Consider the following 24995-nt stretch of genomic DNA (forward strand, 5'->3'; position numbering starts at 1 on the left):
TCTGAGTTCCTGGGGGTCCAATTGGTCGGGAAAGGGTCATACAAATGAATTCCAAGACGAAAAATTTTTCGGTCAAAAAAAAAGGAAGGTTAACCCCTTTGAATTTTTGGCGAAAATTTTCGCGATTTTCAAAAGTGCTGGAATAAATTCTTACTGGCACTATTCCGACGTAATTTTGCGAGAGAAATCGATTGGGCCCAGTTCCAATAGGCTGCGATCAACAGATCAAAAATTACAGCCAAAAAACGAGAACCTGAGTTTTAGCCATTTTTCAGCAGCTGCTTTTTCCTTCGTAATTACTTTCCTGTTGGTCCCACGCTCTTTTCGCCGTGTTTTCTGAGTTCCTGGGGGTCCTATTGGTCGGGAAAGGGTCATACAAATGAATTCCAAGACGAAAAATTTTTCGGTCAAAAAAAAAGGAAGGTTAACCCCTTTGTATTTTTGGCGAAAATTTTCGCGATTTTCAAAAGTGCTGGAATAAATTCTTTCTGGCACTATTCCGACGTAATTTTGCGAGAGAAATCGATTGGGCGCACTTCCAATAGGCTGCGATCAACAGATCAAAAGTTACAGCCTAAAAACGAGAACCTGAGTATTCGCCATTTTTCAGCAGCTGCTTTTTCCTTCGTAATTACTTTCCTGTTGGTCCCACGCTCTTTTCGCCGTGTTTTCTGAGTTCCTGGGGGTCCAATTGGTCGGGAAAGGGTCATACAAATGAATTCCAAGACGAAAAATTTTTCGGTCAAAAAAAAAGGAAGGTTAACCCCTTTGAATTTTTGGCGAAAATTTTCGCGATTTTCAAAAGTGCCGGAATAAATTCTTACTGGCACTATTCCGACGTAATTTTGCGAGAGAAATCGATTGGGCCCAGTTCCAATAGGCTGCGATCAACAGATCAAAAATTACAGCCAAAAAACGAGAACCTGAGTTTTAGCCATTTTTCAGCAGCTGCTTTTTCCTTCGTAATTACTTTCCTGTTGGTCCCACGCTCTTTTCGCCGTGTTTTCTGAGTTCCTGGGGGTCCTATTGGTCGGGAAAGGGTCATACAAATGAATTCCAAGACGAAAAATTTTTCGGTCAAAAAAAAAGGAAGGTTAACCCCTTTGTATTTTTGGCGAAAATTTTCGCGATTTTCAAAAGTGCTGGAATAAATTCTTACTGGCACTATTCCGACGTAATTTTGCGAGAGAAATCGATTGGGCGCAGTTCCAATAGGCTGCGATCAACAGATCAAAAGTTACAGCCAAAAAACGAGAACCTGAGTTTTCGCCATTCTTCAGCAGCTGCTTTTTCCTGCGTAATTACTTTCCTGTTGGTCCCACGCTCTTTTCGCCGTGTTTTCTGAGTTCCTGGGGGTCCAATTGGTCGGGAAAGGGTCATACAAATGAATTCCAAGACGAAAAATTTTTCGGTCAAAAATAAAGGAAGGTTAACCCCTTTGTATTTTTGGCGAAAATTTTCGCGATTTTCAAAAGTGCTGGAATGAATTCTTCCTGGCACCATTCCGACGTAAGTTTGCGAGATATTGATTGGGCTTAGTCTCAATACGCTGCGAGCAGCGTGACTGGAATTTTTACGTCGAAAAATGCGGAAATGTTTCATTACGTCACGAGCAGTTGGACCTTCGCTGCTGTATATGTTTCTTTAGCAATTCTTCTGGTTCGATCAGAACTCTAGAATCGCTCAATAATAAGTATTTTGCTCTGGAAGCAGCGTATCAAAAGTTACGACCGAACCTTATAATATCTTTGACTGGTTCTTGAAAAGGTGGGGAAGAAAAATCACACAATCATAACCCAACGTTTAGGTTTATATATTTTTCTCCAATTCTAGTACAAGTGTTTGAGTTAGAGTGTGTAGTTATCATAAGTTAACAAATACAATTAGAGTAAACGACAAAGACATAAGCAAAAATATGTTTGAATATGACACTACAATTCTAATTATTATGTGAGGAAATAGGTGTAGTCTATAATGTCTTATGTTAGGCAGGATAAGAATAACATCATATTACGTAGTTATTATCATAATCTTAATGTAGAGCATAAGTTTTGTCATGTGAACAGGTGCAACACACTTTTGACATGTTGTGATGTATTATGTATGTTATTGTATTGTCTTCATCTCATGTAACATCCATTAAAATGAGTAAAAACCAATTCTCAACGCAATTTCTTTATACTTCCTCAACTGTTGGACGTTTGCTTTTTCTAGAGCACTTTCTGGCACTCCTCCTCGAGATCCAATTAGTCTACAAAAGATTATTCAAATCGATTTTGAGATGAAAATCTTTCAGCTCTTAAAATACAGAACAATCACGCCTAATTCCACTAGATTCTTTTATTCTAAAATTTGCAGTTTTTCACAAATGATGAATTTTACTTTGCCGAGGCACGCGCCTAAGCCCAGCGTTTTGACCGAGCCAAAGCGGAGCCGACGTCTCGTAATACGGATTTAAAACATCATTCAAGACATGTTCAGTTTGTGGATATTACATTATTTTTTCCGCTATTGGCAAGAAGACGTCAAAAAATCTAAATTCAGGCATCTTTGCCAACATAACCGAGACCGGAGATGAATGTATACTTTGAAAACTGCACAAAAAATTACGGATTAAAGACTTTCTACCGTATTTTTGGTATTTACTATGTACAGTGTTTATACTTTACCGATCGGAAACAGACGACACAAAGCTAATCTTTCATGCGTGTGCCGAAAAAATAAATTCATTGAAACGCTAGATCTACATAATTTTACGTGAGGAAATGATCGCTTACAGTTTATAGTCGCTGCGAGCAGCAGAACAAAAGTGATAGATTGGCCAGCAAATATTTCTCCCCATATTCTCAGCTGTCAGTCGTTCGTCCGTTTAAGTACCCTTTTCGAACCCCTCGAGGTCCAATTAGTCAAGAGTGGTTGAAGAAAAAAAATTTCCTCTAAAATCGCCTAAAAAGAAAGGTCAATTACTTCGGATTTCTTAAGTTTTAACTTGCTATGCCCAGTGAATGAAATCTTACTTCCAAAAAATGTCAAATTCTTACTTATTCTCGTCGTGTTCTCTCAGATGTTTGTCCTCCCAAACACCGGCGTCTTTGTCAGTGGGAAAAGGTTCTTACACCAATTCATTTCATGACTCAAAACTATTCTCTGTGGCGAGTTTATGTAGCGGCAGAAATCCCCAATGCCTCTTTTAAGTGGAAACTTATTTTCGAAATTCAGTTTGAATAACTTCTTACGTATTTGTCACCCAATGTTCACTTCTCAACAGGACTTTTTTTTTTCTCAAGGCCCATATTTTGGTACTCTCGTCTACCTCTTATTCGCAATCCATCAAGGCACGATTCTGATGGTCTGAGGTGGGTCTAAAATCCGCATAGTTTCGCCTCAAGTACACTGAAATAAACGCTTGTGCGGGGAAATGATCGGTTGACTTCATTACACCGTTCAACCTGAACGAAGTTTCTTTGTATTCGTTCAAAGAACCCATTTATCTTTTCCGAGTACGAACAGACACATCAATTGTTTTGATCATGTATGTGACACGGCTTATGCTCAATGTCTTTCATCCTATTTTTATTCGATGGTTTTACTGTAGAAAATGATACGGATTTCCGAAAAAATTAAGGATGCATTACCGTAGCTGGAGTGTCATCATCATCTGGCTTCAGGTAATCTGTACAGGCCATTAACTTCTGCACCAAACGTACTGACCAGCGATTTTTTACGCATAAGGTAACCTCAGCAGCGTATCAAATCCAATTAGCACCTGAATTGGAGTACGTGTCAAGTAACCTTGGACCAGATGAATGTGTACTATTTTACAAATTGCTACAAGGAAAAAAGCAGCGGGTCATTGAAAACCATATTGTATGTCTATAGTCACTAATTAGCCATGCGGATTTCACTGGATAACATCATCTGACTACCTTCTTCTGCCGTATCCTCAGCGACGTGCCGATTTCTCTCGGAGCTCGAGATTCCGGAGAAAATTCGATTGCGAACGTTTATTAATATCTTGGCTTGAAAACCCTCAAAACCTATCCGAGAAGGCTCATCACCGCGTTGAGTTAGCGCTGAAGGAAATCGGTAGGAATGATTTGGCCTACTGGCTTGGACGCAACCAGTTTATTCACCAGAGTCAGTTGACTAGGGAGGAGAATTACATGCGAGGAAGCACGGCGTACGTTCATGTATAAAAACAAACTGTTCTTCTGATATTTGCTAGTCCAATTTTCTGCAGTTGTTATTAAGGGGTGATAATTTGTTTCTCAGAGTACTTCGCAAGGACGATGAAAACTCCATTAGAGTCGAACCTGCGAGACCAGCCTTGGATGAAACTGGTTCAGATGGTATTCCACCACAAACCGTTTTCCAGAAGCTGATGATTACGATCGTTATGGTCATATCGATGACCACACTTTGCCTTTGTTGCTATAAGTTCTTGTACGCGAGAATGCGAGGCGGACATTTTACTAATTTCCGGTACACAATCCTGGAGCCCACACGATTTAACGATCGAGTAATGTAGTTTGAGAAAATTTCCACTCGATCGCATCAGCCTATCGATTGCCGCTCATTTTTCTAAGTCAATCCACGGACTCATTCGTCGCTTCAGGCAAGAGTTTGACGAAGAATCCTGGCTACGACAGGACCGACAATGCGGAGGAGGTTCCAGATCCTGTTTCGCCGCACTCGCTGACCCCGATCGTTCCTTCTGGAATTCTTTTAGATGTGGCTTAGGTTTGAGACAGATTTCGCCGATCGAATATTTGAAAAAGAAATTTGAAACACACAAGGATCATTCCAGAGACCAACGACGCCGCGAATTTCGGCAGCTGATGGCACGATTGCAAGTGAGTTCGAATTATTCGGTCAAGTCATATAGATTTCATTGTAATTCAGCCACCAAGGAGCTACATCCCAACTCGTTTTTGCAGAAAACTTGTCCTACTCAAAGGAAGATAATTCATTTGAGTAGGAAGGAGCAACACCTTCTGAAGTCTCTGACCGACGCTGAAAAAGATCTACTTCCTACTACAGATTCGGACTTCAAGTTTCTGGTAGCCTCTGATCGTGAAAAGAGAAAACTTCTGGCTTACGAGGGTCGTCGGGAATTCCTGATCGATCTTAGAAAGAGGCTGGAGAAAATTGGACCGGACAATCACAGAAATATAACATTAAATGAAGCACAGAGGAAATTGATAAGGAAGTTATCCCCGTCGGAGAGACTATTACTTCCGGTTACGGACAGGGATTTGGAGCTTATGGTTAGCGATCCGTTGGAAAAGCGGCAGGTTATAATGAAGCAAATGACGTCAAGGTTCGAGGAGATTTCTCACGAGGATAGAAAGTATTTGGAGCTTGATTGCGGGGAGAAGAAATTCTTGAAAGAGATCGATGACAAGGAAAAGAAAAAACTAGGGATAACTGATTCGGAATACAAATTCCTCGTGGCATCAAAATCCCAAAGAAATTTGTTACAGCAACGGCTGGAGCCCCGCGAAAGAAATCGAGGGATAAAAGAGATCGAAAAAAAGCTTACTCAAGTGAACTGCGACATTTCACGTTTGGATCTGTCGAAGACCGAGCGAAGCTTTTTTCTCAGCTTAACTCCGTTTGAGCTGGCTCAACTGGGTTTGACTGAAGACCACGTAAGGTTTTACACAGCCTCCGATTGCGAGAGGCAAGTGATGTGGCCCTCGCCCTCGCAGCATCGAAATATGCGGATAATCACGCTGCAAACAAAGTTATCAAAGCTACCATGGAAGGAATGTAGCCCAAGATTGAGTTCCTCGGAATACAAATTGTTGGCAAGTTTGACCCCACGGGAGCAGGATAAACTTCATATATCAATTTCCGAGAAGAATTTCATCCTCTCGACCGATTGCGATAAGGAGCTTATCCAGAGGCAAAAAAATATTAAGAAGCTCCAGGGGAAAATTCGAGATTTCAACACGGTGATGATGACGGAAAGCGAGAGGTGTCTCATCCTGTCGTTATCACCGTCGGAAATGCAGATACTGAACATGGACTCAACGAACAAGTCATCACTGACCGCTGAAAAGTCGGATAGACTACGCCACCGTGAAGCTGCAACCGATGAATTGGATTTGGTATTATCGAAAGATAAAATCGACGCCGATTGTCAGACCGATTTGACCAAACCCGAACAAACCCTACCGAGCTGTCTGACATCCTCAGAAATCACGACGATGACGATATGCGCATCCCGAGCAGATCTTCTGCCCTACGACGACTCGGTAAATGACCAACACCAAAGGATGACGAGACTGGAAATGATAAAAGATAAAATACACTCCAAGGGTATCTCCAATGTTCGATTAACAAACTCGGAACGCGAGCTGATGGAATCGCTAACAAATTCGGAAATAGATTCCGTGCACCTAACGCCGTCCCAAGTGTCCTTCCTTATCGCCAAGGAATCGGATTGCCATGCCCAACAGGCGGAGATCCAGTGTCGCGAAAGTTTGGACGAGCATTGCGAATCGTTGAAAGACGTCCAGGTCAACACTTCGCCGCAAGTCTGCAACCAGGAAACCAGTAACAGCGCTAGTTGTCGGAGTGATTCTGGTTCCGAAGCGAATTCCGATCAGAAACACGTTGTCGAGCCCCAGAAGCCGATTGAACAACACGATACGCAGGGTAACAGCAACGCCTGCAAAGGCGATGCACCAGCTCCCTTGCACCGAGAATCAACGGACGACTCGGAGCTGAGTGAAAGCTATGACGAGCTGGGAATGCTGTTCTCGCAACAGATGAAGCAGCAGGCTCGACCCTGTCAACGGAAGTATTGCTTGTTGGGAAGACACTTGAAGAGGGGAATTCAACACGACGAACAACAGTGTCAAATCAGGCATCACTGCTGCCGAGGCTATCCTAGCGATCAACGACCTTCGTGTAGCAGCGATAATGTCTGCAAAGACACCTACGATGAGTTGGAACTAATGCAGGCGGCTTCTTACGAGAAAAAACAGCTCAATTCCTCGATGTTCGAGAGGAGGAAACAGTTTTTGGGTCAGCCGTGCCAAAAATGCACTAAAATCCACGACCGTCATGCAAATACTAATTGATACTAGACACATCAATGGTGGAGGCAATGATTTGGTGAACCCGCTGCGCTATTTGATTTGGCATAAGACATGAGATTGTTCAGAAAGCTATTTTATCACTGGTTTCACATGTTGTAATTAATTGAAAGTAAGAACGTGACAATTAAGTGTACTACACGTATTGTTTAGTTTCATGGAACAAATTAGGTAAGAAATTTTCAGAACTGAGCAGGAAAAATGTTAGAAATGAATCACGTGTACTAGCGGTGTGTAACTTTTATACAGAATTTTTATTTCACGTTTACAAGTATATGTGGTTTACTTGACTTCTTTAACCTGAAGACCTGTAAAAACAAAAATAATTCTTTGTTAATGACATTGCTGAATCTTAATTGTTTTGATACTGACACAAGTGTAGGACTTGAGATTTTGAATAAACTTTAAATGTAATAATTGAATTTAGTTATTTAGATTCCATAAAAGAGTAAAATCAGTTCACACGACAGGATCATTGATGTGAGTAAAATCTACATTTAAGAAAATAGGCTCAAAGTGTGCCTAGACCAGAATTAACACGGACATAATATAATATTGCCTAAATTACTTACCAGGTGGTAGCGATTGTTTTAGTTTCTCTGCCTTCTCTTTGTCGGTGATGACAAGAGTGTAGAGAAATCTTGAGCAGCGTACCTTGAATTTGACGTTTTCAGCATTCTTCTTTATTTTAACGGCTATATGAAAAAAAATTATATATAAGTACCAGCAAATTACTCTGTGATTAGGTAATATGACACGGTATGATTATTCACTACCAGCAAAAGTAGGGCCGATTTGGCACCTATATTCTGACTGCATGGTTATGTATACACACCCATGTAAACAGAGTCTAGAAACTTGATGAAATATCAAATTTTGTGGTATATAATTAATTGTAACTCACACTTGGCATCCTTCCTCCTGGCTTTAAGAAGGAAGTCCTTAATTTCTTTGATTTCACGTGGCTGTAAAAGAAGAGAAAAAGATACTATAGTAAAATCGATTTTGAGGTTATGTCCAAGATACTTGTATCACTGAAATGTATAAATCTCTTGTTTTCAATTCTGTGGAAACAATCAGAATACTCGAATGCCTTCAGGAAGCATTCCACTCTTGAGTCACGATAATTTTAGTTGAGCTTATCAATGAAAACAAATCACTTACCATTTTAAGTTTGGTTATGTGTGACACGACGTGAGTGCCTGAAACTGATGTGGAAATAGAATAAGTATAATAAACGAAGTACTGATATTACACACTTGATAAGCCAATTAATTATCAGGCAATGATTTTCTACACAATTTGACTACCACGACAGTGGGATTGACTTGATAATGATAGATTCTTTACAACCTGACACCGAGTTTCACTCACCGCGACAGATGTTTGCCGGAAGAAAGAACTGAACCCCGCCGTCAACTGTACATACGTATATACTAGTTTCCTCAAATTATTTACTCAGTTCATTGGACATTATAGAATCATAAAACCACTCGTTCATCTGGAAACAAAAAACCTATTATTTATGTAGGAATTGAGTTATTTCTTCAACGTATTTAGTGATACTTAATTAAATTTTGTACCTGTTATTTAGTGGCTACTTGACTGGCGTATTCTCCTGATTTTGGATCAGTGTTTCAGATCCAATACCATTTACCATTTACTACCACGTGAGCTGCGTTTGTAGTTACCGACCGGTCATTTGTTTTTAATCACATTCTGTCAAACTTGTCAAAGCGTGTGACATAATTTTTTGTGGAAAGGATTTCTAATGCCATTCGTGTAACGTGACGACGTTGAAACACATCTAACGATGGGAAAACCCAAAGAGATGAGTACAGACGAGGAAATCAATATTGGTTCGTACAGAGTCACTTTTGTAACCTTGTTTTTGGATTAGAGGTTATATTTCGGTCACAAGCTCGCAATAAGAAATTCTTAATGCGTTAAAATAGGCCCCAAAACTTCAATATATTTAGTTTTTAGAAACCCTTACCTTATTTTTTACTTGATACTTCTCGGATTTTATATTTGCTAAAAATATTATCCAACTGAAATTTTTTCTCTAATCATTTAGATACCAGCGATGTATTGCCTCAGAAGAAGCACAAGAAGCATAAACATAGAAAGCACAAGAAACGAAAATTGGCACAAGAAGATATCGATGAACTAATGAATGCTGCTGCACAAGATGCAGACAGGAAAAAAGCCATCAGGCTCAAAGTGAAAAAGGAGGGAGAAAAAATGTTCATAGTGATAAATATTTCAAACTTAATAATATGAACTTTGACAATACCATTTTTTCCCCTTACAGCTAAATATTTGCAAATTAATTGCTGTATGGTTTCAAGAAAAATTTATTGCACCATACCAAAAGAAAAAAAAAAATTGTAAAAAGAAACCATTTTCAACAGCAGAATCCTCCTTTAATATCCAAAGAATATAAAAAAACTCTTTGATTCACTTATGTAAAAATATGAAGTAGAGGACAATTTTTATTTATAAATTGGTAAATTACAGTTCTGTCGACAAGATCCGAGATAAGACAGTCAAGCCACCAATCGTGGCAGTGCCTGGACCAAGCACTTCAACCTCGCCTAAAGCAGCCTCGAAGAAAAAGGTATCTAAAGGTAACAAGGGAAAAGAAAGTGGCACCAGTAGCGAAGAGGAACGTTGGCTCGATGCCATTGAATCCGGAAAGCTTGAGGAAGTCAGTTATTTTCCATAATACAATGTCTCTAACAGATAACGATATAGTAATAATAATTAATTCTGTGAACAATTTTCACTCTTCAGGTTGACGATGAATTGAAAAAAATCAAACCTAAGGATCCAAAATTAATGACAGCTCGGCAGCGAGCTATGTTTGAAAGAAAGACCGACACAGAGCCCAGCTCTAGCGTTGAACAATTGATGTCTCTGCCATCTGGCTACAAAGAAAAAGTAATGACTGCTGAAGCAATTCAGAAAGCTGCTCTTAAATCGCAAAAGAGAAAACAACTGGCTGATGAAAAACGTGAGAAAGACAAGGTAAACTAAATTTTAGTAATGCAACAAATCTGGAAATTTGATTAAAAAGTGTATCAGAAACAGGAATTACACTTAAAGCATATATTAGCAGACTGTGTGAAATCAAATAGATAAACTGATTTGACACTCTGAATTATTTTGGCACATATTTACAGAAAAAAACTATGGAAAGATTACTGAAGAAACAAGAATCTAAAGCTTCGAAAATATTGGGAAAGGGAAAGCCTTCAAGAAGACAAGTTCCACTAGTGAGCTATCGTATAACACTTGAGGGAAGCTCAATCTCTTTACCCCCCGGGGAAGAGTTCCCTTTGCCTTCGACCCGACAGTGAGTAAAATGAATTTCTACATCAAGGATATTGAGCTGTTTGACTAGAAAATAATCAATTTTTATTTTATTTTACACCTGCTATCTATCTGTAATATTATACAACAAACACATACCCCTTTGCTGCCATTGGAAATAATCTATCCATATCTAATTTGGATCGCTTATTAAGAACTTGACTTTCGTTTCAATCAGGCGTAATCGATGCGATTGCAAAGATTATTTTCATTTTACCTGTAATTGGTCTTGGGTCAGGGTTGAGTTTTTGAGAGTTGGACTGAACCTTGAGGCAAATTCCCTTTACAATAATGTAGTGAAATGTTCATAGCCACACACAATCCTGCGAACTATGATAATTCATAAGTTATTGTTTTTTTTTTATTTTAGAGAACAACCAACGTCGGTTATTCTTTGCGGTGTAAACAGCTGCAAAAATCCGAAGAAATACTCCTGTTCAAAAACGGGAATACCACTCTGCAGTTTAGAATGTTACAAGGCTAATATATCTTCCCACTTACGACTTGTCACCACGTGATGATCAACCATTTAAATTGTTTTCTCATAGTTGCAACGCAGGTACATCAGGTTCTGTTGACAAATAGTGATTAGTGATATTATTAATATCACGTCATTTAAAGCAATTAGACTCGACGCCAAGTTGACGGTTTGCGCATAAAGGTAAACTGAATAATTATGGCTGTGCTCATACAGGCTGGCGACAGGTCGGAAGAACATGAAGTTGCCAAGAAATGTTGGTGGGCGTGGCATGGAATTTGATATTAGCTCGAATTTTCGTCACCCTGTTACATGAGACGGGAAATCAGACGAACAAAACCGTCGATAAGATAATAATATTTATAACTTAAGTAACGAAATGAATATTATATTTACATGTATGCAAAAAAATAAGTAAAAACTTCTTTCAACATTTTTATGGTAAATTACAAATTGTGTATATTATCATCCATTGTGAGGTTGTTGTAATAATCAATATTACTAAGTAATATATGTATACTTTTTTGCTTCCTTTATACATGTATACGTAATAATAGTTTATCTAAACATCACATTGGTAAATTATTTCTATACATTAATCCTATAGGTATGTTTTTTTATATTATTTTATAGTTGTATAACTGTTTAATATTATTTTCATGTGTATGGTACAACAATATTTACATAATGAGTTTCTCAATTTTTAAGTGTAATCAAAAATATAAAAGTAAAAATAATATTTCTATTTTAAAAGTCTAATATATATGTATGATACGAATAACGTATGATATTACAGATCAGTTGTGTTGACGAAAAATTACGATTTTCCTTTTCTATTAGCCAATGCAAGAATTATGCTTTGATCTCGAAAAGTTGTTTACTTCTTACCGTAAAGAAATAGAATAACGACGATTATACATAACTATTTGTAGCGAGCACGAACTATTCCGTCGAAAGTATTAAAAATTGAAAAATATTATTCAAATATAAAAGTATTAATTGACGGTATTGCTTATATTTATTTGTAGATGCATTTGTTATGGCATCAAGTACTGATTGGATAATATCTGAAGCAAAGAGATGTCATTATCACGTTATTAGACTGTGTATCTAAAATAAACTGTAATACTAAAATTTTACTCAATCTATTGCGTACGAAAAGTACATGCATTACAAAATATTACCCAGGTTATAGATAGCTTAATTTTTTTTTTCTTTGATAAATACAAGTCGTTTACAAGCATTGAATATAAAATAATGAATAGCATCACAATATCAGTTACTTGTAAGGGCACACGTAATATCATTTGAGTCCCATTCATGTATTCAGTTTGATCGTGAGTAATTATTCACTATATCGTATCAAAGTACCTTTGTTTTTTTTTTCCACATATTTATAATAACAATAAGATTTTATTAAAACTAGTAAAATATGAGTCACTTTACAAATCAAATCAAACTTGAACATTTTTTACAAATCTTTTCTTCAACTGGATTTCTGTAATTCCATATACGCAATGAATAGTTTTTATTCCATTGCATTTCAATCGCTTTAATATCAATCACACCGTAACTCAGTTCGCAAAAATTATTTTTGATAGAATATAAGAACAACAAAACACTTGCACTTCTTTCGACACTGGTATAGGATAAACAAGAAAAATAATTTGAAAAAAAAAAAATATTTTCAATTTGGGAAACCTACAATCTCGGAAAAAAAAACCCCAATTACAAACAAACTTTTCACCAGCATATAAAACTGCAAATATTTTTCGGATACTAGTAGTTTTTTTTTCTCCACCCCGAATACTTAGTTTCTAGTATACGCAGAAAAATTGAAAATAAAATGATGATGCATCGATTAATTTTTCCTCTTATATACAATAGTGTCTATTATCGACTCAACTTTGTGCTGTTTAAAGGTGTGACAGTGTAGTAATGGCGATATATTGTCATGGTAACATTTCAATAGGATTAAGAAAATAGAATAAATTTACCATAGATAGTGAAAATGACTGCAAAAATTAATTATGTATTCATGATGTATAATTGCAGAGTAAAAAAAAAAATAAAAAAATTGTTGAAAAATTTGTGCCGTTGTGCAAAAAAAAGAAAAAATTCAGCTTTCAGAGAGATTCTAATGCAAATATAGATTTGTCATTCATCGAGGATGATTCTATAAGATAAGGATTTTGAAATTGAAATTCGCTTGCAGACTTCTATTATTAACGATATTCGTGGAATGTCACAGCGGTTCGGTACGAATGAAGGTGAAACGGGTGAGCGGCATGTCATGAAAACAAGTTATTAGGTATCGACTACATTTACATATATCTTGATAAATTATCTATGCTGACTGTATTTGTGAAGAATATTACCAATTGGTATAATACAAAGGTAAAAGAGAGAGAGACAAAGAGAGCGAGCACGAGAAAAAATGAAGGAAAAACCATTACATATTTGATATTTGGAGAAGTTTCGCGAACATTTTTATCTTGTGACGGAATACCTAAACATCCATACGGTCTGTATTATTTTGCTACTACAAGATTGTACCATAGTAAATAAATTTTCGTTGGACTTGTATTATTTGTACTAGATAAAAGCCATCGACGGAAAGATTATAATTCACGGGTCGAGAAATTTGACACGTATGTCAAGTGTTCATTATAATAATGATTGAAAAACTATATCAATATATATAAGTTTATACCGAAAATTTTTATAAACTTTTTTTTCTTTTTTCTCTAATACTTATAATAGCACCGAAATATATTTAACTTGTGCATATGGTCAGTCTTTGTTTGAAGACCAAATAATTACATTAATAATTTGATTCCTGGTCGTTCTTTATAATCTTAATTAATGAACTGCGATTTGATTTCTTTTAACAGAACCAAAACTACAATGTTTTCAAATGGAAATGACAAATACTTTTTTTCGTAACGGAATTGGTACGAAAATATGAATCGATAATAAAAAAAAAAAAAAAAAAAAAAACTTCTCTAACTTTCATCACAGTAAAAATTAAATCGAAGTAATGTGCAACATGCGAGACGTATTAAAGATACAAGACTATGCCTACATCGAGTAGTGGCGTTCGCACTGTGGAAATAAATACTACGAAATTAGAGAATAGGTAATAACATCATGAATTATTTACAATGATTGAAGGAAGAAAAAAGAAGAAAAGAAAAATTAGGCAATAATATTCACTACCGCTTATTAACAGAAATCAACTAAATTCAACCTTGTCATTATTTCTAGCTATTCGTATAGCCCTGATGAAAAATAAAAATAAATATGTCACTGTAAATGTTTTGACGTAAAAAGAAAAATCGAAAAAGTAATGAAACTAACAAGAGGAATATTTTTTTCCATACAATTGCCTAATTACAGTTCCAATTCCTCAGCAGTACGGGACAATCGGTGATTGTCGATCCGTCGTCGTTGACTACGTCGAACGGCATCGGCTCTGCGATAAGGTTCCGAGCGAAGACCAAGCAGAATGTCTTCCAGTGCTCCATTGTAGACTTCGTCTTGTTGGAGCAATTTCTTTTCTTGAACCAGTCGCGTCTTATTTTTCAGTTCATTTATCACAGCGTCCTGTTGCACAAAATAATAATGCATACATACTCAGTGACAGCAGTACTTTATGTGATGAAAAATTCTCACTGGAAAACTTACGATAATTTTAGTATGCAACAGCTGTCGGGTGTGAATTAACATTATTTTTGAACCTTTGGAACCTTGACAAGTTTTGTTTACATGAAGGGAATTGCCACTGTTTACATTTTTTATCAAAACATTGGTTCAAATTAACATGGATTGCCACAACAAAGGAATAGGTACGATGCAACAAAATTGATACGGCGAATGATCCAAAGGAAATTTTTTACGTAAAAGAAATGATTATACATAAATAACAGGATGAATTAACGATACACAGATATATTTCCAATTTGTGTGAAATGATATATACTAACTGTGAAATATGTTTGTACGAAATTTCACAAAAAAAAAAAAAATAAAAGCAATTTCAAGAAATGAAGATTTTCTCTCTCAAGCAACATCAATGCAATATACATTCGTATCCATAATATCGTACGTAAATATTACATGCCATTATAATATCCATGTGGTTTATATCGTAGCCATTAATATACTAAAATCGAAGATCTTAGTATATTTCTTAGAACTTTAAAGAGAACAGACCAATTGTTGAGAACGCTTTTTGCTCCCCTCTATTTGCAATCGTAACTAATATCCTGATAGTAAGCGTAACGTATAAGTAGTCGAACTAATTGATTCTCGCAACTGAAAATTTCAGTGGAAAGATTTACATGATTTTTTTTTTCTTGCTTTTAACGGTAGATAAACGCAGTCGTATGTTATAATACTAATAAGTAATAGAGCTGTCAAACAATTCCATTCTTAATGCAAGTTATTAAGGACATAAATTTTTTTGATGCATCAATCAAGTCCATAGAAATATATGACAACGACAATAATAATGGTGCACATACGAATGTTTGTAATTAATATAATATGTATGAAACGAGTTTGTAAGCAGGGTATATAATAATATTTGTTGATTAGGGAAAAAAATAAATAAAATGCAATGAGTGTGGTATTAAAAGGTGGCGGCAAAGTGATCTTAGGGAGGAAGAGTGAGCAAGGCCAGACTTACATGTTGTGAATCGTTTTCTACTTTGCTACGTTCTGAGCTCCAGTTCATTAAGATGACGGTGTAACAGACTCTTGTTCGAGTTACAGCAAAATTTCGGTGACTTTAAATCCGAATAAATATGTAACAAATAAGAAAAAAAGATGTTCATGATAAAAAATAATGTGTACATGTTAATTGGTCAATAGAAAGTTCTGTCTACTTAGGGAAAAAAAAAAAAAAACCACACTTGTAACAATCATCTTCGTTGAGAACAATTATCGTTAATAACAAAATATCGATGATTGTCGAAAGTTGTGTTTCATGCCAGCTCACAACATGCAACAATCTAGTATATCTTGTAATCTTTCATCAATTACGTAAAGAATCACCTTTGTTCAATCCAACTATGACTTGCAATATCATTACTTTTACTCAATTTCTTTTAATGACAATCTAGTACCTCATATATCCGTCATGGTAAATATTACGATTCAATGTATTTCAATGTGCGAATGAATGAATTTTCGGGATAATAAGCGGTGATGATGACGATGCGTATGATCTCACAATAAATATAGCAATAATTTAGATTTATACATCATTAATTAGTCTTTAATATGATCAAGCCCGAGGAAGCATGTTTGTGAAAGGCTTGCAATTGATATGCACGTTACATAGAATGATAAAATTTTATGTGTTGTATATCAAAAGGAATGATTAAAAACCTGCCTTGGCTTGGGTATGATTTAATATTATTACATGCAGCACGATATTAATACGTACGTAAGAGAAATGTTAGTAACAGTAGATCGCAAGACCAAAGCATTGATGCTGAGAGGAAATATAGACTGCTTTAGTTAAGTCCAAAAGCTTTTGCAAAGAGCGTTGTCTCTCAGTGAGAGAAGATATACACGGGTCAGATAATATATGAATACACCGTATGATGAATTCAGCGTTTTTTTCACATTTATAATTTTGTTATTTGAAGCGGAACATACCTGCTGTTTCTTTTGATTCAATTTGTTTCTCTTAAAAACTTCTTCAGACGTATTCAAGGCTTCTGCCGCAGCAGCCTCCAACCTTCGACGCTGTTCGTTTTCTTGATCCGCAGCCTGTAAACAGTCATTAATTTTCCATGAATTTATCATGGTAACATAAAACTAACGAAAACATGATAATAATTGTTACTTACTTTAAATGCTCTCGCGAATCTGACGAGTAGCGAGAAGAACGTGTTGGCATCGGCCTGCCTTGGACTTTCGCCGAAGAATTCTACACACTCGCGAAACGTTTCGCCGGCCGTACGAGCGTCGAGTTTTAATCTGCGCAATTTTTCCTCGGAATTGCTTAGGAAATCTCGCAATACCGTGTTGTGTTTTTCTTTACCACGTAGCTCGTATTCCTTTCTTACCAAGTCCATACTTTTTTCCAACTCGTGTACGTCGGTTGTGATGTTTTCTATAGATACTAAAAGCAGACCAGCCCTTGATTAATAGCAGTTGGGAAATAAACAATTTCATCAAAGGAAAGTTGATCTTTCTTTTATAATTACCCGTGGCAGCCTTGTCGATGTACATTAATTCAGATTCAAAGTTTATCAGTTCGGGGAACTTCAGCCGTATCGTAGCAACGATGTAGTGCAACAGGCACATACGTTTATCCGTTGATTTAGTATCCAATAAAGTGTCTAAGCTTTGAAGTTTGAATCCGTAAGCCGGACCTCGTTTACTACTGTTCAAATAATTTCCAAAGGCAAGAATTATTTCCAACACAGCCCTCAACTTTTTCGAACTCTTTACCGAACTTGACGCGGATATTACAGCGTGAATTTGCGGTGTAATTAGATGCAAATTGTCAAAGAAATTTCCGATATAGTTCATTATTGACAATTTCGTTGATATTCTCTCTACTTTTCCAAGTTGCATCAAGAATTTGTCTTCTTCCGTTAGGAGGTTCACATTCTTCTTTTCGCAAATATATTCACGGTATGCCTTTATCTGAAACGTAATTTATTTCGTTAGTCTCTTTGCAATTATCGGCGGGACTTGTGATTCGATAAAAAAAAAATTTGTAAATAAAAAATATACTTGCCTCTTGATCTGTCGGCACCATCCGTTGAAGCAGCTCTACGTTCTCAAGGGAAAGCACTTTTAAATCAAGACTATTTACAGCCGTGATCACTTTGTCGACTGGCATTTCCATTTTTCTTCGCGATATTGCTGAAAGTAAAATATAATTCACTTGAAGAAATCTAACTCGCATTACTCTCGATTGCTGCGAGAATGATCCACTAAAAAAAAATTAGCAACACTGGCACAATGAGCGCTTACCAATATTACGCAATCTCGTGTGTTCGAGCAACGATACATTTTCAGGTTTCTTGAATCTCTTGCTTGACTGACTTTGTAGACCGTCGATTTCGCTGTTGCCATTCGAAACCGGTCCACCCATGCCGATTTTAAATCTTTCTTCAAAATCAGAGAAGTCTATACAGTTGTGGAGCCGATCGTCGTCCAGCTCGTTGAAAATAGTACCTCTAACTTGGTTGGGCTTCAAAGCCACCCAGTTGAGCGTTGGAAGTTTGTACTTTGTTTGCACCTGTGTTCGTAAAATGAGAAGAAATACAAATGAATAACCAGATCTCGTTAAACTAAACGAAATCTGCAACGCAAACAAAACAAATTACAGCCCACCTTGCGCTTGATCGTCATTGCTCCGTCCGGCGCTGGCATCATGCCTGCAGGAGGTGGTGGAACCGGAACCGGAGGTGGTGCTTTATGGTCTCCAGGAGAAAAGGGAACCATGGGAGGAGGTGGAGGACAAGGCGGAGGCGGCGGTGGCGGAGGCGCAACGGCAGGCAGAGGTATTTCAGAAACTTGCGGAGAAGATGCCGGAGCCGAGGTTGACGTGAAAGCATCATCAATAGACGGAGACGTCGAACCATTACCAAGACTAGCAACTGTGAGTACGTTGGAAACAAAATGTCAAAAAAATTAATCACTGGAAATATCCTAAGTAATATGAGAAATGACGCAAATCCGCTGAAAAGTTGACAATACTTACTTGTCGACCCTTTGGTTAAGGTTCCAGTCAGCGTTTGAAGTTCGATAATTTTATTCTCAAGGACGCTCTGCCGTCGAGCAGAATCTTGCCGCTGCCTTCTAAGAGCGGCTAATTCCTCCTCCGCTATTCTACGTGCCTCAACAGCATCCGAATACTCTATTTTAGTTGCTCCGAGCTCAGTCTCTAGATCGGCTAGTTTAGCCAGCGACTCACGCTCCAATTCTGCCATCCTGTCATGAGCCTGAATTTTTTTTAAAAAGAAGGCAATCGTTAGTATCCAAGCCATGTTTGATTAATAGGTGGAAGAATCGACGGAAGAGTTGTCAATATTATCGCTAACGAAAGTAAAATTCAGAATTACTCACATGACCGAGCTTGTCCTCTAGTTCTGCAACTTTTTCTAAAGCGGCAGTCTTGGTTTCGCTATCTTCCATGAGTGCAGCTACGTCGAATACATTGTCTAGATAGGCGGAGATTTGAACCTGAAGAAAAAAAAAACTTTGTCTTTATGAATATTTGTTTATTAAAAGATGAGAAGAATATTTATTTTCATAGTTGTTTGCTGACCTGCAAATCTTCGCTTTCCGTGTGCCTAAGTTTTTCTAAATACTCGTCAAGACCGAGCTTTGTAAATTCGTACTGAAGATGGACCCTGAAGTTCATATCCTCGACAGAGTGAACAACGATGTTAACGAACTGCATACAAGCGACCATGAATTCAATATGAAAGTTATCGTATTGGGTAAAATAAGTCATGAGTGTATTGAATCTTCGTCTTTCGGAGCAGACTTCCTTAAAATTATCGAATGCTGAGAGTATTATTTCGTGACCACCTTTGACCAGACAAATCGCTGCCAAAAGTTCCAACACTAGAGATTTCGTTCTGCAATATAAAATATACAAAATCGTTTCAATATAAAAATCGAGCCCCTGCATAAACTAATTACGAGTAACTTTTCCACAGTTATGTACGTACCTCAAGCTTTTGTGTATCAAACTGAGAGCTATACAGTTTATTGCCTCCTTGTGTTGAATTACCATATTAAATCCATACTGCAAAATGAAGATAAAAGTAGATTAGAAAAAAGAAATTGCACATGTAATTTGTGGCCCCTAAAATGTTTCGCTCACTTATACGACAAAACGTTCAAGTACAAACCTTGTTGTTCATAATCGCCCGCATGCAAAGTATGCAAACGTGTATATCGTCCTTCGCTTCTCCCATGTTTAACCGAGCGACGTGTCGCGTCCGACGTTTAACTCCTGGGCTATCTTTAAGATCGTAAAGAGGTGGTCTGAGACACCCATTATTCAGGGTAGAAGTGTCTCCGATGCCTGCTAAAAAAATTTATGATCGTTACAAACAGATTTCTTCTGTTAAAAACTTGTTTAATTACGTTTTTTACATGTATTTTGATTATTTTTTATTTTACCATTACACTTACCACCATGCAACCTCTCCTCGGACTCCGTTCTGGATTCCATCAAACGCTGCTCGTGCCTCATCATCAGTAATCTGAAGCTAAGGTAATCGATGAGAGCATCGAGGCCTTGATTTTCTTCGTCCAAAAATTCTCTCACCCATCTAGACACGTAGGTACGGAATAAGAAAAAGTGACATTAGAACAAATTAAAAGGCGGTATAATTTCACTTAGAATTTTCCTTACAGGTACAACAAGTAATTTCATTCGTCATATTATTGTACTACTCACTCTATGTGATTTGTTCTTAACGAGATCTCCAAATCTCTGAGAACTTGCGTCGACGTCGATTCCCCGACCATTTTTCGCTTCTGAAAGAACGTAAGGAAACGATACGTCTGTGTAATGATTAGTATCCGTCTTACAAGCTTCAGGTTTCTTTCTTTTCTTTTTTTTTTTTTTGTTTCAATTCAAAAACTAAAAATCTTCTCACAAATTACGTTAATCAAGCTATAATTCTTTTAAATAATTTTTATTCTCCTATCGATAATTGTTCACGGATTGAATCGACAACGTAAAATTAATGGACATAGCGTACAACAACTATTGTTCAATCAAATAAACAAATCAAACTAAATGAACAAAAAACAAAAACATTTATCGTATACGAATACATACTCGATGACTTCGCGAAGCTTTTGGATCCAGGTAAGTTCTCAACTTGGTCAAATAATGGGAGGGTGGATCCTTTGCCTGCACCCTCAACTGTGAACAAAAACGTAAAAAAAGAAGATAAAAATAGATTATTCGTATGTTCCGACTCCATTCTATCGTCGATATATATATTGGCATAGTTTGCAACAATAAAAGGATAAAAAAAAAAAAAAAGTAGTACAATTATCTCGATCTCATTATCCATAAAATTTTACAAGTTCTCGAGTATATCCGCTTAAAATATCGCTTAAAAATGTTTGAATTTCACGGCGAAAGAAAAATGGATTGAAATATCTGTAACGCATCATGGATTAAAATTAATTAAGCGCATTGTACGTTAAAGAGTCCTTTGTAGTGTGTTGGGAGGGCGTTAAGAGAGATCGCTTCGATTGCTGCGGCTAGTAAAACCTGGTCGACTGGTGGGTGTAGAGTATACATAGTATAAGTATAAAAGGAAAGCATTCGGTATCTCCCGCACCTTGTTTCGTCCTCCGCCGCCTACGCCTTAAATCCCATATCCTGGCGCAGCGTTTCGAATATTTCAGTCCATCTCTAAATTAGACAGCGCTGATTTGTGGCCGCTAGATTTTCCCCCTTTATTTCCCCGTGGCTTAGTTTTATACTCTCCTTCACGTGTGTTCACCTCACAAGACTGCTTTATTTCTACGCATGTATATATATATATATATATATACATATATATGTATATGCATACAGTTGTGCATACATGTGTACACCTATAAATATCAACGATAAGAGGCTAAGGGCGATCCTGAATAACGTCGCATCCTAGATATATGCATTTATATATACCTCGTTATCCACCTTAATATATTAGAAAGAGGATAGAAACATATGGAGCGGTCTGAAACTTGGCGAAAGGATCGGTGCTGCAGGGAATTTGTTTTGGAATAAATAGATTTTTTTTTCCTCTCTCTCTCTCTCTCTGTTACTTAAGACATCGAAATAATTATAGATATGGTTTTTTTTTTTTTAATTAAGATTTTTTACATTATTTCTCACAATATTTACAGATTTATCGGAGTGATGATTTTCCATTCGTGGGGTTAATTGATCAGTGTTGATCAGTACGAAGAAATAAATTTTTCAATATTTAATTTTGGACAAAATGTCTCATTCTAAATAAAAAAAAAAAATAACAAAATTTGTATTCGTCAATTAATTCTCCGAGTTGGTACAAAATTCTCTGGCAATACAATTCAAATAGGTTGGAAAATAAAAGTACGTAATCTAGTTCAAATTTATCACGTGCTCTGACCATAAAACGGCAATAGAAAGTAAAAAATAAAATGTTTAAATTAAATAAAATACCACTAACTGTTACGCAATTAGTGTTTCGGTACAAGGTATGTATTATACATGAACGTATGTACTACTCGAGGTTAATTTATTTCGAACGGTAAAAGAGACGAGTAGAAATATCTAAAGAGAGCGAGCGGGCGAGAGAGAGAGAGAGAGAGAGAGAGAGAATTATACATGCACACGAGTTCGTGACGGTTGAAGTCAAAGGTCCCTTCTTTCGTAATATACAAATGTAGTGGGTAGTGGTTGTTTAAATAGCTATACCTACCACCTAGGTTAGCCACAGAGAGCGACGACGATCCGATCAATTGATATTCCGAGGCGAAGAGTGTAGGTCGACATTCTTTCGCTTGAATGAGAGCTCGGGATTCTGTTTGCAGACTGAGATACCGAAGTCTATCTACCCGTATCACCTACACTCTCGATATCTCTTTACATTTATTACACCAACTTTATGTTTTATACTAAATTTATGACGCGATATTGTCCATTTATTTAACATAATTATAATTTTTCTTCCAAACTGTTTCTCAAAAAAAAGTACTATACACGTGCTTGAGAAGTACAACGCGATTTCTTACATTCAAAGCACAAACGATCGAATGACAAATTGCCGTCGTTTGATCGATCGATCGATCAGATCGCACATTCTCAAGTATAACCGATCAAGTTTTTTCACTATAGTATAAATTACATCCAGGTATACATAGTCTGCACTTTCAGTATCGTCGCATCGTTCTCCGGAAATACCAACATATGTAATAATAATAGTTTATATTAATCTGGTTTCCTTTTTTTCGGCTATAAGTGGATATCAAGCCTATAACACGTGTGTGGGTTAAATAACGAAACAAATATTATCACGCATATTATACCAATATACGATACTTGTAAATAAATTTTAATATTCTCGTCACCATGTATGTACGTAATATTATAACGTCTTTTTAATTTTTCCCCTCTTCTTTGCTCGCGAGTCTTTTTTAATTTTAGTGGCTCGTTATTGTTGTTTTTTTTTTTTCATTCTTTTGACAAGCCGTTGTTGTTATTATAATTATTATACACGTACAAGTGTATACCAACGACTCGTTGCCGAACCTTGGCTGAGGGATCGTTTCGTAGAAGTGAAACGAAGACGACGAGGGATCCAGATGAGAGGGATGCTGTGGATTTTTTTGCGGGTGCTCATACACTCTCCTCAAACTTCTCTCGTATAATGACGCGGCTTGCGTTACATCCGTCTCGAGTTACCCACGCGAGATTATCTATCTACGGGGTGTTCATTTTTCACGTCCCGAGACACTTTACACCCCCAAAGTATTTATTTTATACGCTGGATCCGCGAGAGGGGAAAATTATAATCACATAGTTCCGATTCGGAGATCGATGAGAAAAAAAATCAAAATGAAAAGAAAAAAGAAAAATAAAAAGGAAAAAAGAACCGCGTAGGAAATGAATTGAACGAAAGCTAACGAAAGACAGCGATAAGTTTCTACACCGATAACAACTATCGTACGTATTATTTATACGTTTGTAAAACCCTGCGTTATACATAACTGATTGTTATTGAATAGAGCTATAGTTGGACGATCCGTTAATAATAGTTACATGAATCCATGGGATTGAGGATTTGTCGAGAGATGATTAAATTCGATTCAACCTCCGAGGAGGTAGATTTATTGAATATGAGTATAAGAAGTATAATCCAATCTGCAGCTATAACGATTGCAACGCGTAAAATGCCAATCAATCCTAAAAGCCGACCGTGCCGACTTCTAGACACGTGAACGATATCCGAGTTTCCGGTCTTCTCATTCACTCGGAAATCATTGATTTCAATTCATCAAAACTGATATTCCAAGTGATTGCTGGCAATTTCTTACAAATCTTATCGGTGACGCGATGTGATTTTCATCGATTCTCAATTGTTTTTAGATCAGATATATGTAGAAAGATTGTGGAATAATGGGATTACGAATTACTGATAGTACAATATAATCGTCGTATAAAAACTCGGTAATCATTGGATGCGATAGGATCGGTAAAATCGGAAATCGAATGAAGAATAGCTTGGTAAAGTGAGAATATTAATCGACAAAAATTGATCGAGTTAAAAATCAATTCAATTCAATCTAAATCGATGTTATTGAATTGAAATCATCGGTCATATTACAGCCAGACTCACAACGCTGGCAAGGCTGTGTGTGATTTGTAACGATGCCTCAATTTCAAACAACATTTCACTCATTCGATTTCCAAATTAATTCACGCCTATATTTCCGCCCGTTAAATTATATGATTTTCTATACCGAGCAAATGCGAATATTAAAATGAGTGTAGAATAAAAAAAGAGATCGATTCTCGTGATTATGTTACAACTACTTTTCATACAGTAACGCGAGCATGTTTTACGCGGTTTTCCCGTACACAAAGTAGGCGTTTCAATAACGTTCGAGTGATTCTGCGAATGCGCATGTGCGGAGTACAGAAAGTATCACTTTTGACTCCTAGGACTTAAAAGCAGTCTTTTCTGCACTGCGCGCACGCGCTGTCGCAAACAAATCGTGCTACAATAAATTGACGTTAAAGCCTTGTTTAACTAAAAAACTAGAGTAAACCTTACAAACTGATTTTGCGTTGCAATTACTAAAAAAGGATCGACGATACCTCGTTTTTCGTAATTCCAACGATATTCAAACAGTTTTTTTTTTTGTTTTTTTGACGATAACTGTTCTACCCAATTTTTCTAGTTACTCCAACAAATGAAATTTTCCTCAGTGTCCATACAATATCCATCATTTTTTCCCCGGGATGTTTAACCCTGCCTGCACTGCGGAGTAAAAGT

General features: G+C 36.8%; 3 protein-coding genes and 1 long non-coding RNA gene across 8 annotated transcripts in view; 1 reads left to right on the plus strand and 3 right to left on the minus strand.

Moving 5' to 3' along the window:
- Window positions 1-1827: 1827 nt before the first annotated feature.
- LOC124304574 (uncharacterized) lies at window positions 1828-5885 on the minus strand. The gene is made up of 5 exons (XR_006908224.1): window positions 3927-5885; window positions 3636-3828; window positions 3237-3449; window positions 2778-2946; window positions 1828-2251 (listed from the first exon to the last, which is right to left on the minus strand). It is a non-coding gene; the product is annotated as an uncharacterized LOC124304574 (long non-coding RNA).
- A 1456-nt stretch (window positions 5886-7341) lies between these two features.
- Window positions 7342-8556, minus strand: LOC124304573 (60S ribosomal protein L38). The gene is made up of 5 exons (XM_046762975.1): window positions 8481-8556; window positions 8271-8308; window positions 8011-8071; window positions 7679-7801; window positions 7342-7414 (listed from the first exon to the last, which is right to left on the minus strand). The coding sequence occupies exons 2-5, from the start codon at window positions 8271-8273 to the stop codon at window positions 7389-7391; spliced, it is 213 nt and encodes a 70-aa protein (XP_046618931.1). The 5' UTR covers window positions 8274-8308; window positions 8481-8556; the 3' UTR covers window positions 7342-7388.
- A 203-nt stretch (window positions 8557-8759) lies between these two features.
- On the plus strand, window positions 8760-11531 carry LOC124304572 (INO80 complex subunit B). 2 transcript variants are annotated; one of them, XM_046762974.1, is made up of 7 exons: window positions 8760-8965; window positions 9184-9352; window positions 9627-9816; window positions 9903-10136; window positions 10292-10464; window positions 10852-11040; window positions 11176-11531. In XM_046762974.1, the coding sequence occupies exons 1-6, from the start codon at window positions 8920-8922 to the stop codon at window positions 10997-10999; spliced, it is 960 nt and encodes a 319-aa protein (XP_046618930.1). In that variant the 5' UTR covers window positions 8760-8919; the 3' UTR covers window positions 11000-11040; window positions 11176-11531. The 2 variants fall into 2 exon arrangements, with proteins under 2 accessions (XP_046618930.1, XP_046618929.1); XM_046762973.1 differs by having other exon boundaries at window positions 10852-11531.
- Window positions 11532-12174: 643 nt separating this feature from the next.
- LOC124304571 (formin-like protein) overlaps window positions 12175-24995 on the minus strand; it is a 41399-nt gene continuing 28578 nt past the window's right edge. The window contains exons 3-18 of one of the 4 annotated variants that reach the window (XM_046762970.1): window positions 20792-20878; window positions 20405-20511; window positions 20137-20276; window positions 19851-20029; window positions 19668-19744; window positions 19259-19574; window positions 19057-19173; window positions 18692-18932; window positions 18322-18587; window positions 17959-18226; window positions 17720-17847; window positions 17181-17625; window positions 16821-17095; window positions 16627-16740; window positions 14343-14565; window positions 12175-14064 (exon numbers count right to left, since the gene is read on the minus strand). In XM_046762970.1, the coding sequence (XP_046618926.1) occupies window positions 14353-14565; window positions 16627-16740; window positions 16821-17095; window positions 17181-17625; window positions 17720-17847; window positions 17959-18226; window positions 18322-18587; window positions 18692-18932; window positions 19057-19173; window positions 19259-19574; window positions 19668-19744; window positions 19851-20029; window positions 20137-20276; window positions 20405-20511; window positions 20792-20878 (2973 nt within the window). In that variant the 3' untranslated portion in view covers window positions 12175-14064; window positions 14343-14352. Of the gene's footprint in view, window positions 14566-15649; window positions 15750-16626; window positions 16741-16820; window positions 17096-17180; window positions 17626-17719; window positions 17848-17958; window positions 18227-18321; window positions 18588-18691; window positions 18933-19056; window positions 19174-19258; window positions 19575-19667; window positions 19745-19850; window positions 20030-20136; window positions 20277-20404; window positions 20512-20791; window positions 20879-24995 lie in introns of all 4 variants that reach the window. The other 3 variants (XM_046762972.1, XM_046762971.1, XM_046762969.1) reach the window with 3 other exon arrangements.

This window comes from Neodiprion virginianus, chromosome 5, assembly GCF_021901495.1.
Source record: "Neodiprion virginianus isolate iyNeoVirg1 chromosome 5, iyNeoVirg1.1, whole genome shotgun sequence".
NCBI classification, from domain to species: Eukaryota; Metazoa; Arthropoda; class Insecta; order Hymenoptera; family Diprionidae; genus Neodiprion; species Neodiprion virginianus.

What these genes read in the sequence shown, in the direction of transcription:
- LOC124304573 (XM_046762975.1), bottom strand. An exon ending in CAGGAGGAAGGATGCCAAGT is followed by an intron (nt 7,802 to 8,010) that starts GTGAGTTACAAT and finishes TTTTTCATATAG; the next exon opens with CCGTTAAAATAAAGAAGAAT. An exon ending in AAAACAATCGCTACCACCTG is followed by an intron (nt 7,415 to 7,678) that starts GTAAGTAATTTA and finishes TTGTTTTTACAG; the next exon opens with GTCTTCAGGTTAAAGAAGTC.
- LOC124304572 (XM_046762973.1), top strand. Translation starts at nt 8,920, where the DNA reads ATGGGAAAACCCAAAGAGATGAGTACAGACGAGGAAATCAATATTG. An exon ending in AGACGAGGAAATCAATATTG is followed by an intron (nt 8,966 to 9,183) that starts GTTCGTACAGAG and finishes CTAATCATTTAG; the next exon opens with ATACCAGCGATGTATTGCCT. An exon ending in AAAAACGTGAGAAAGACAAG is followed by an intron (nt 10,137 to 10,291) that starts GTAAACTAAATT and finishes ACATATTTACAG; the next exon opens with AAAAAAACTATGGAAAGATT.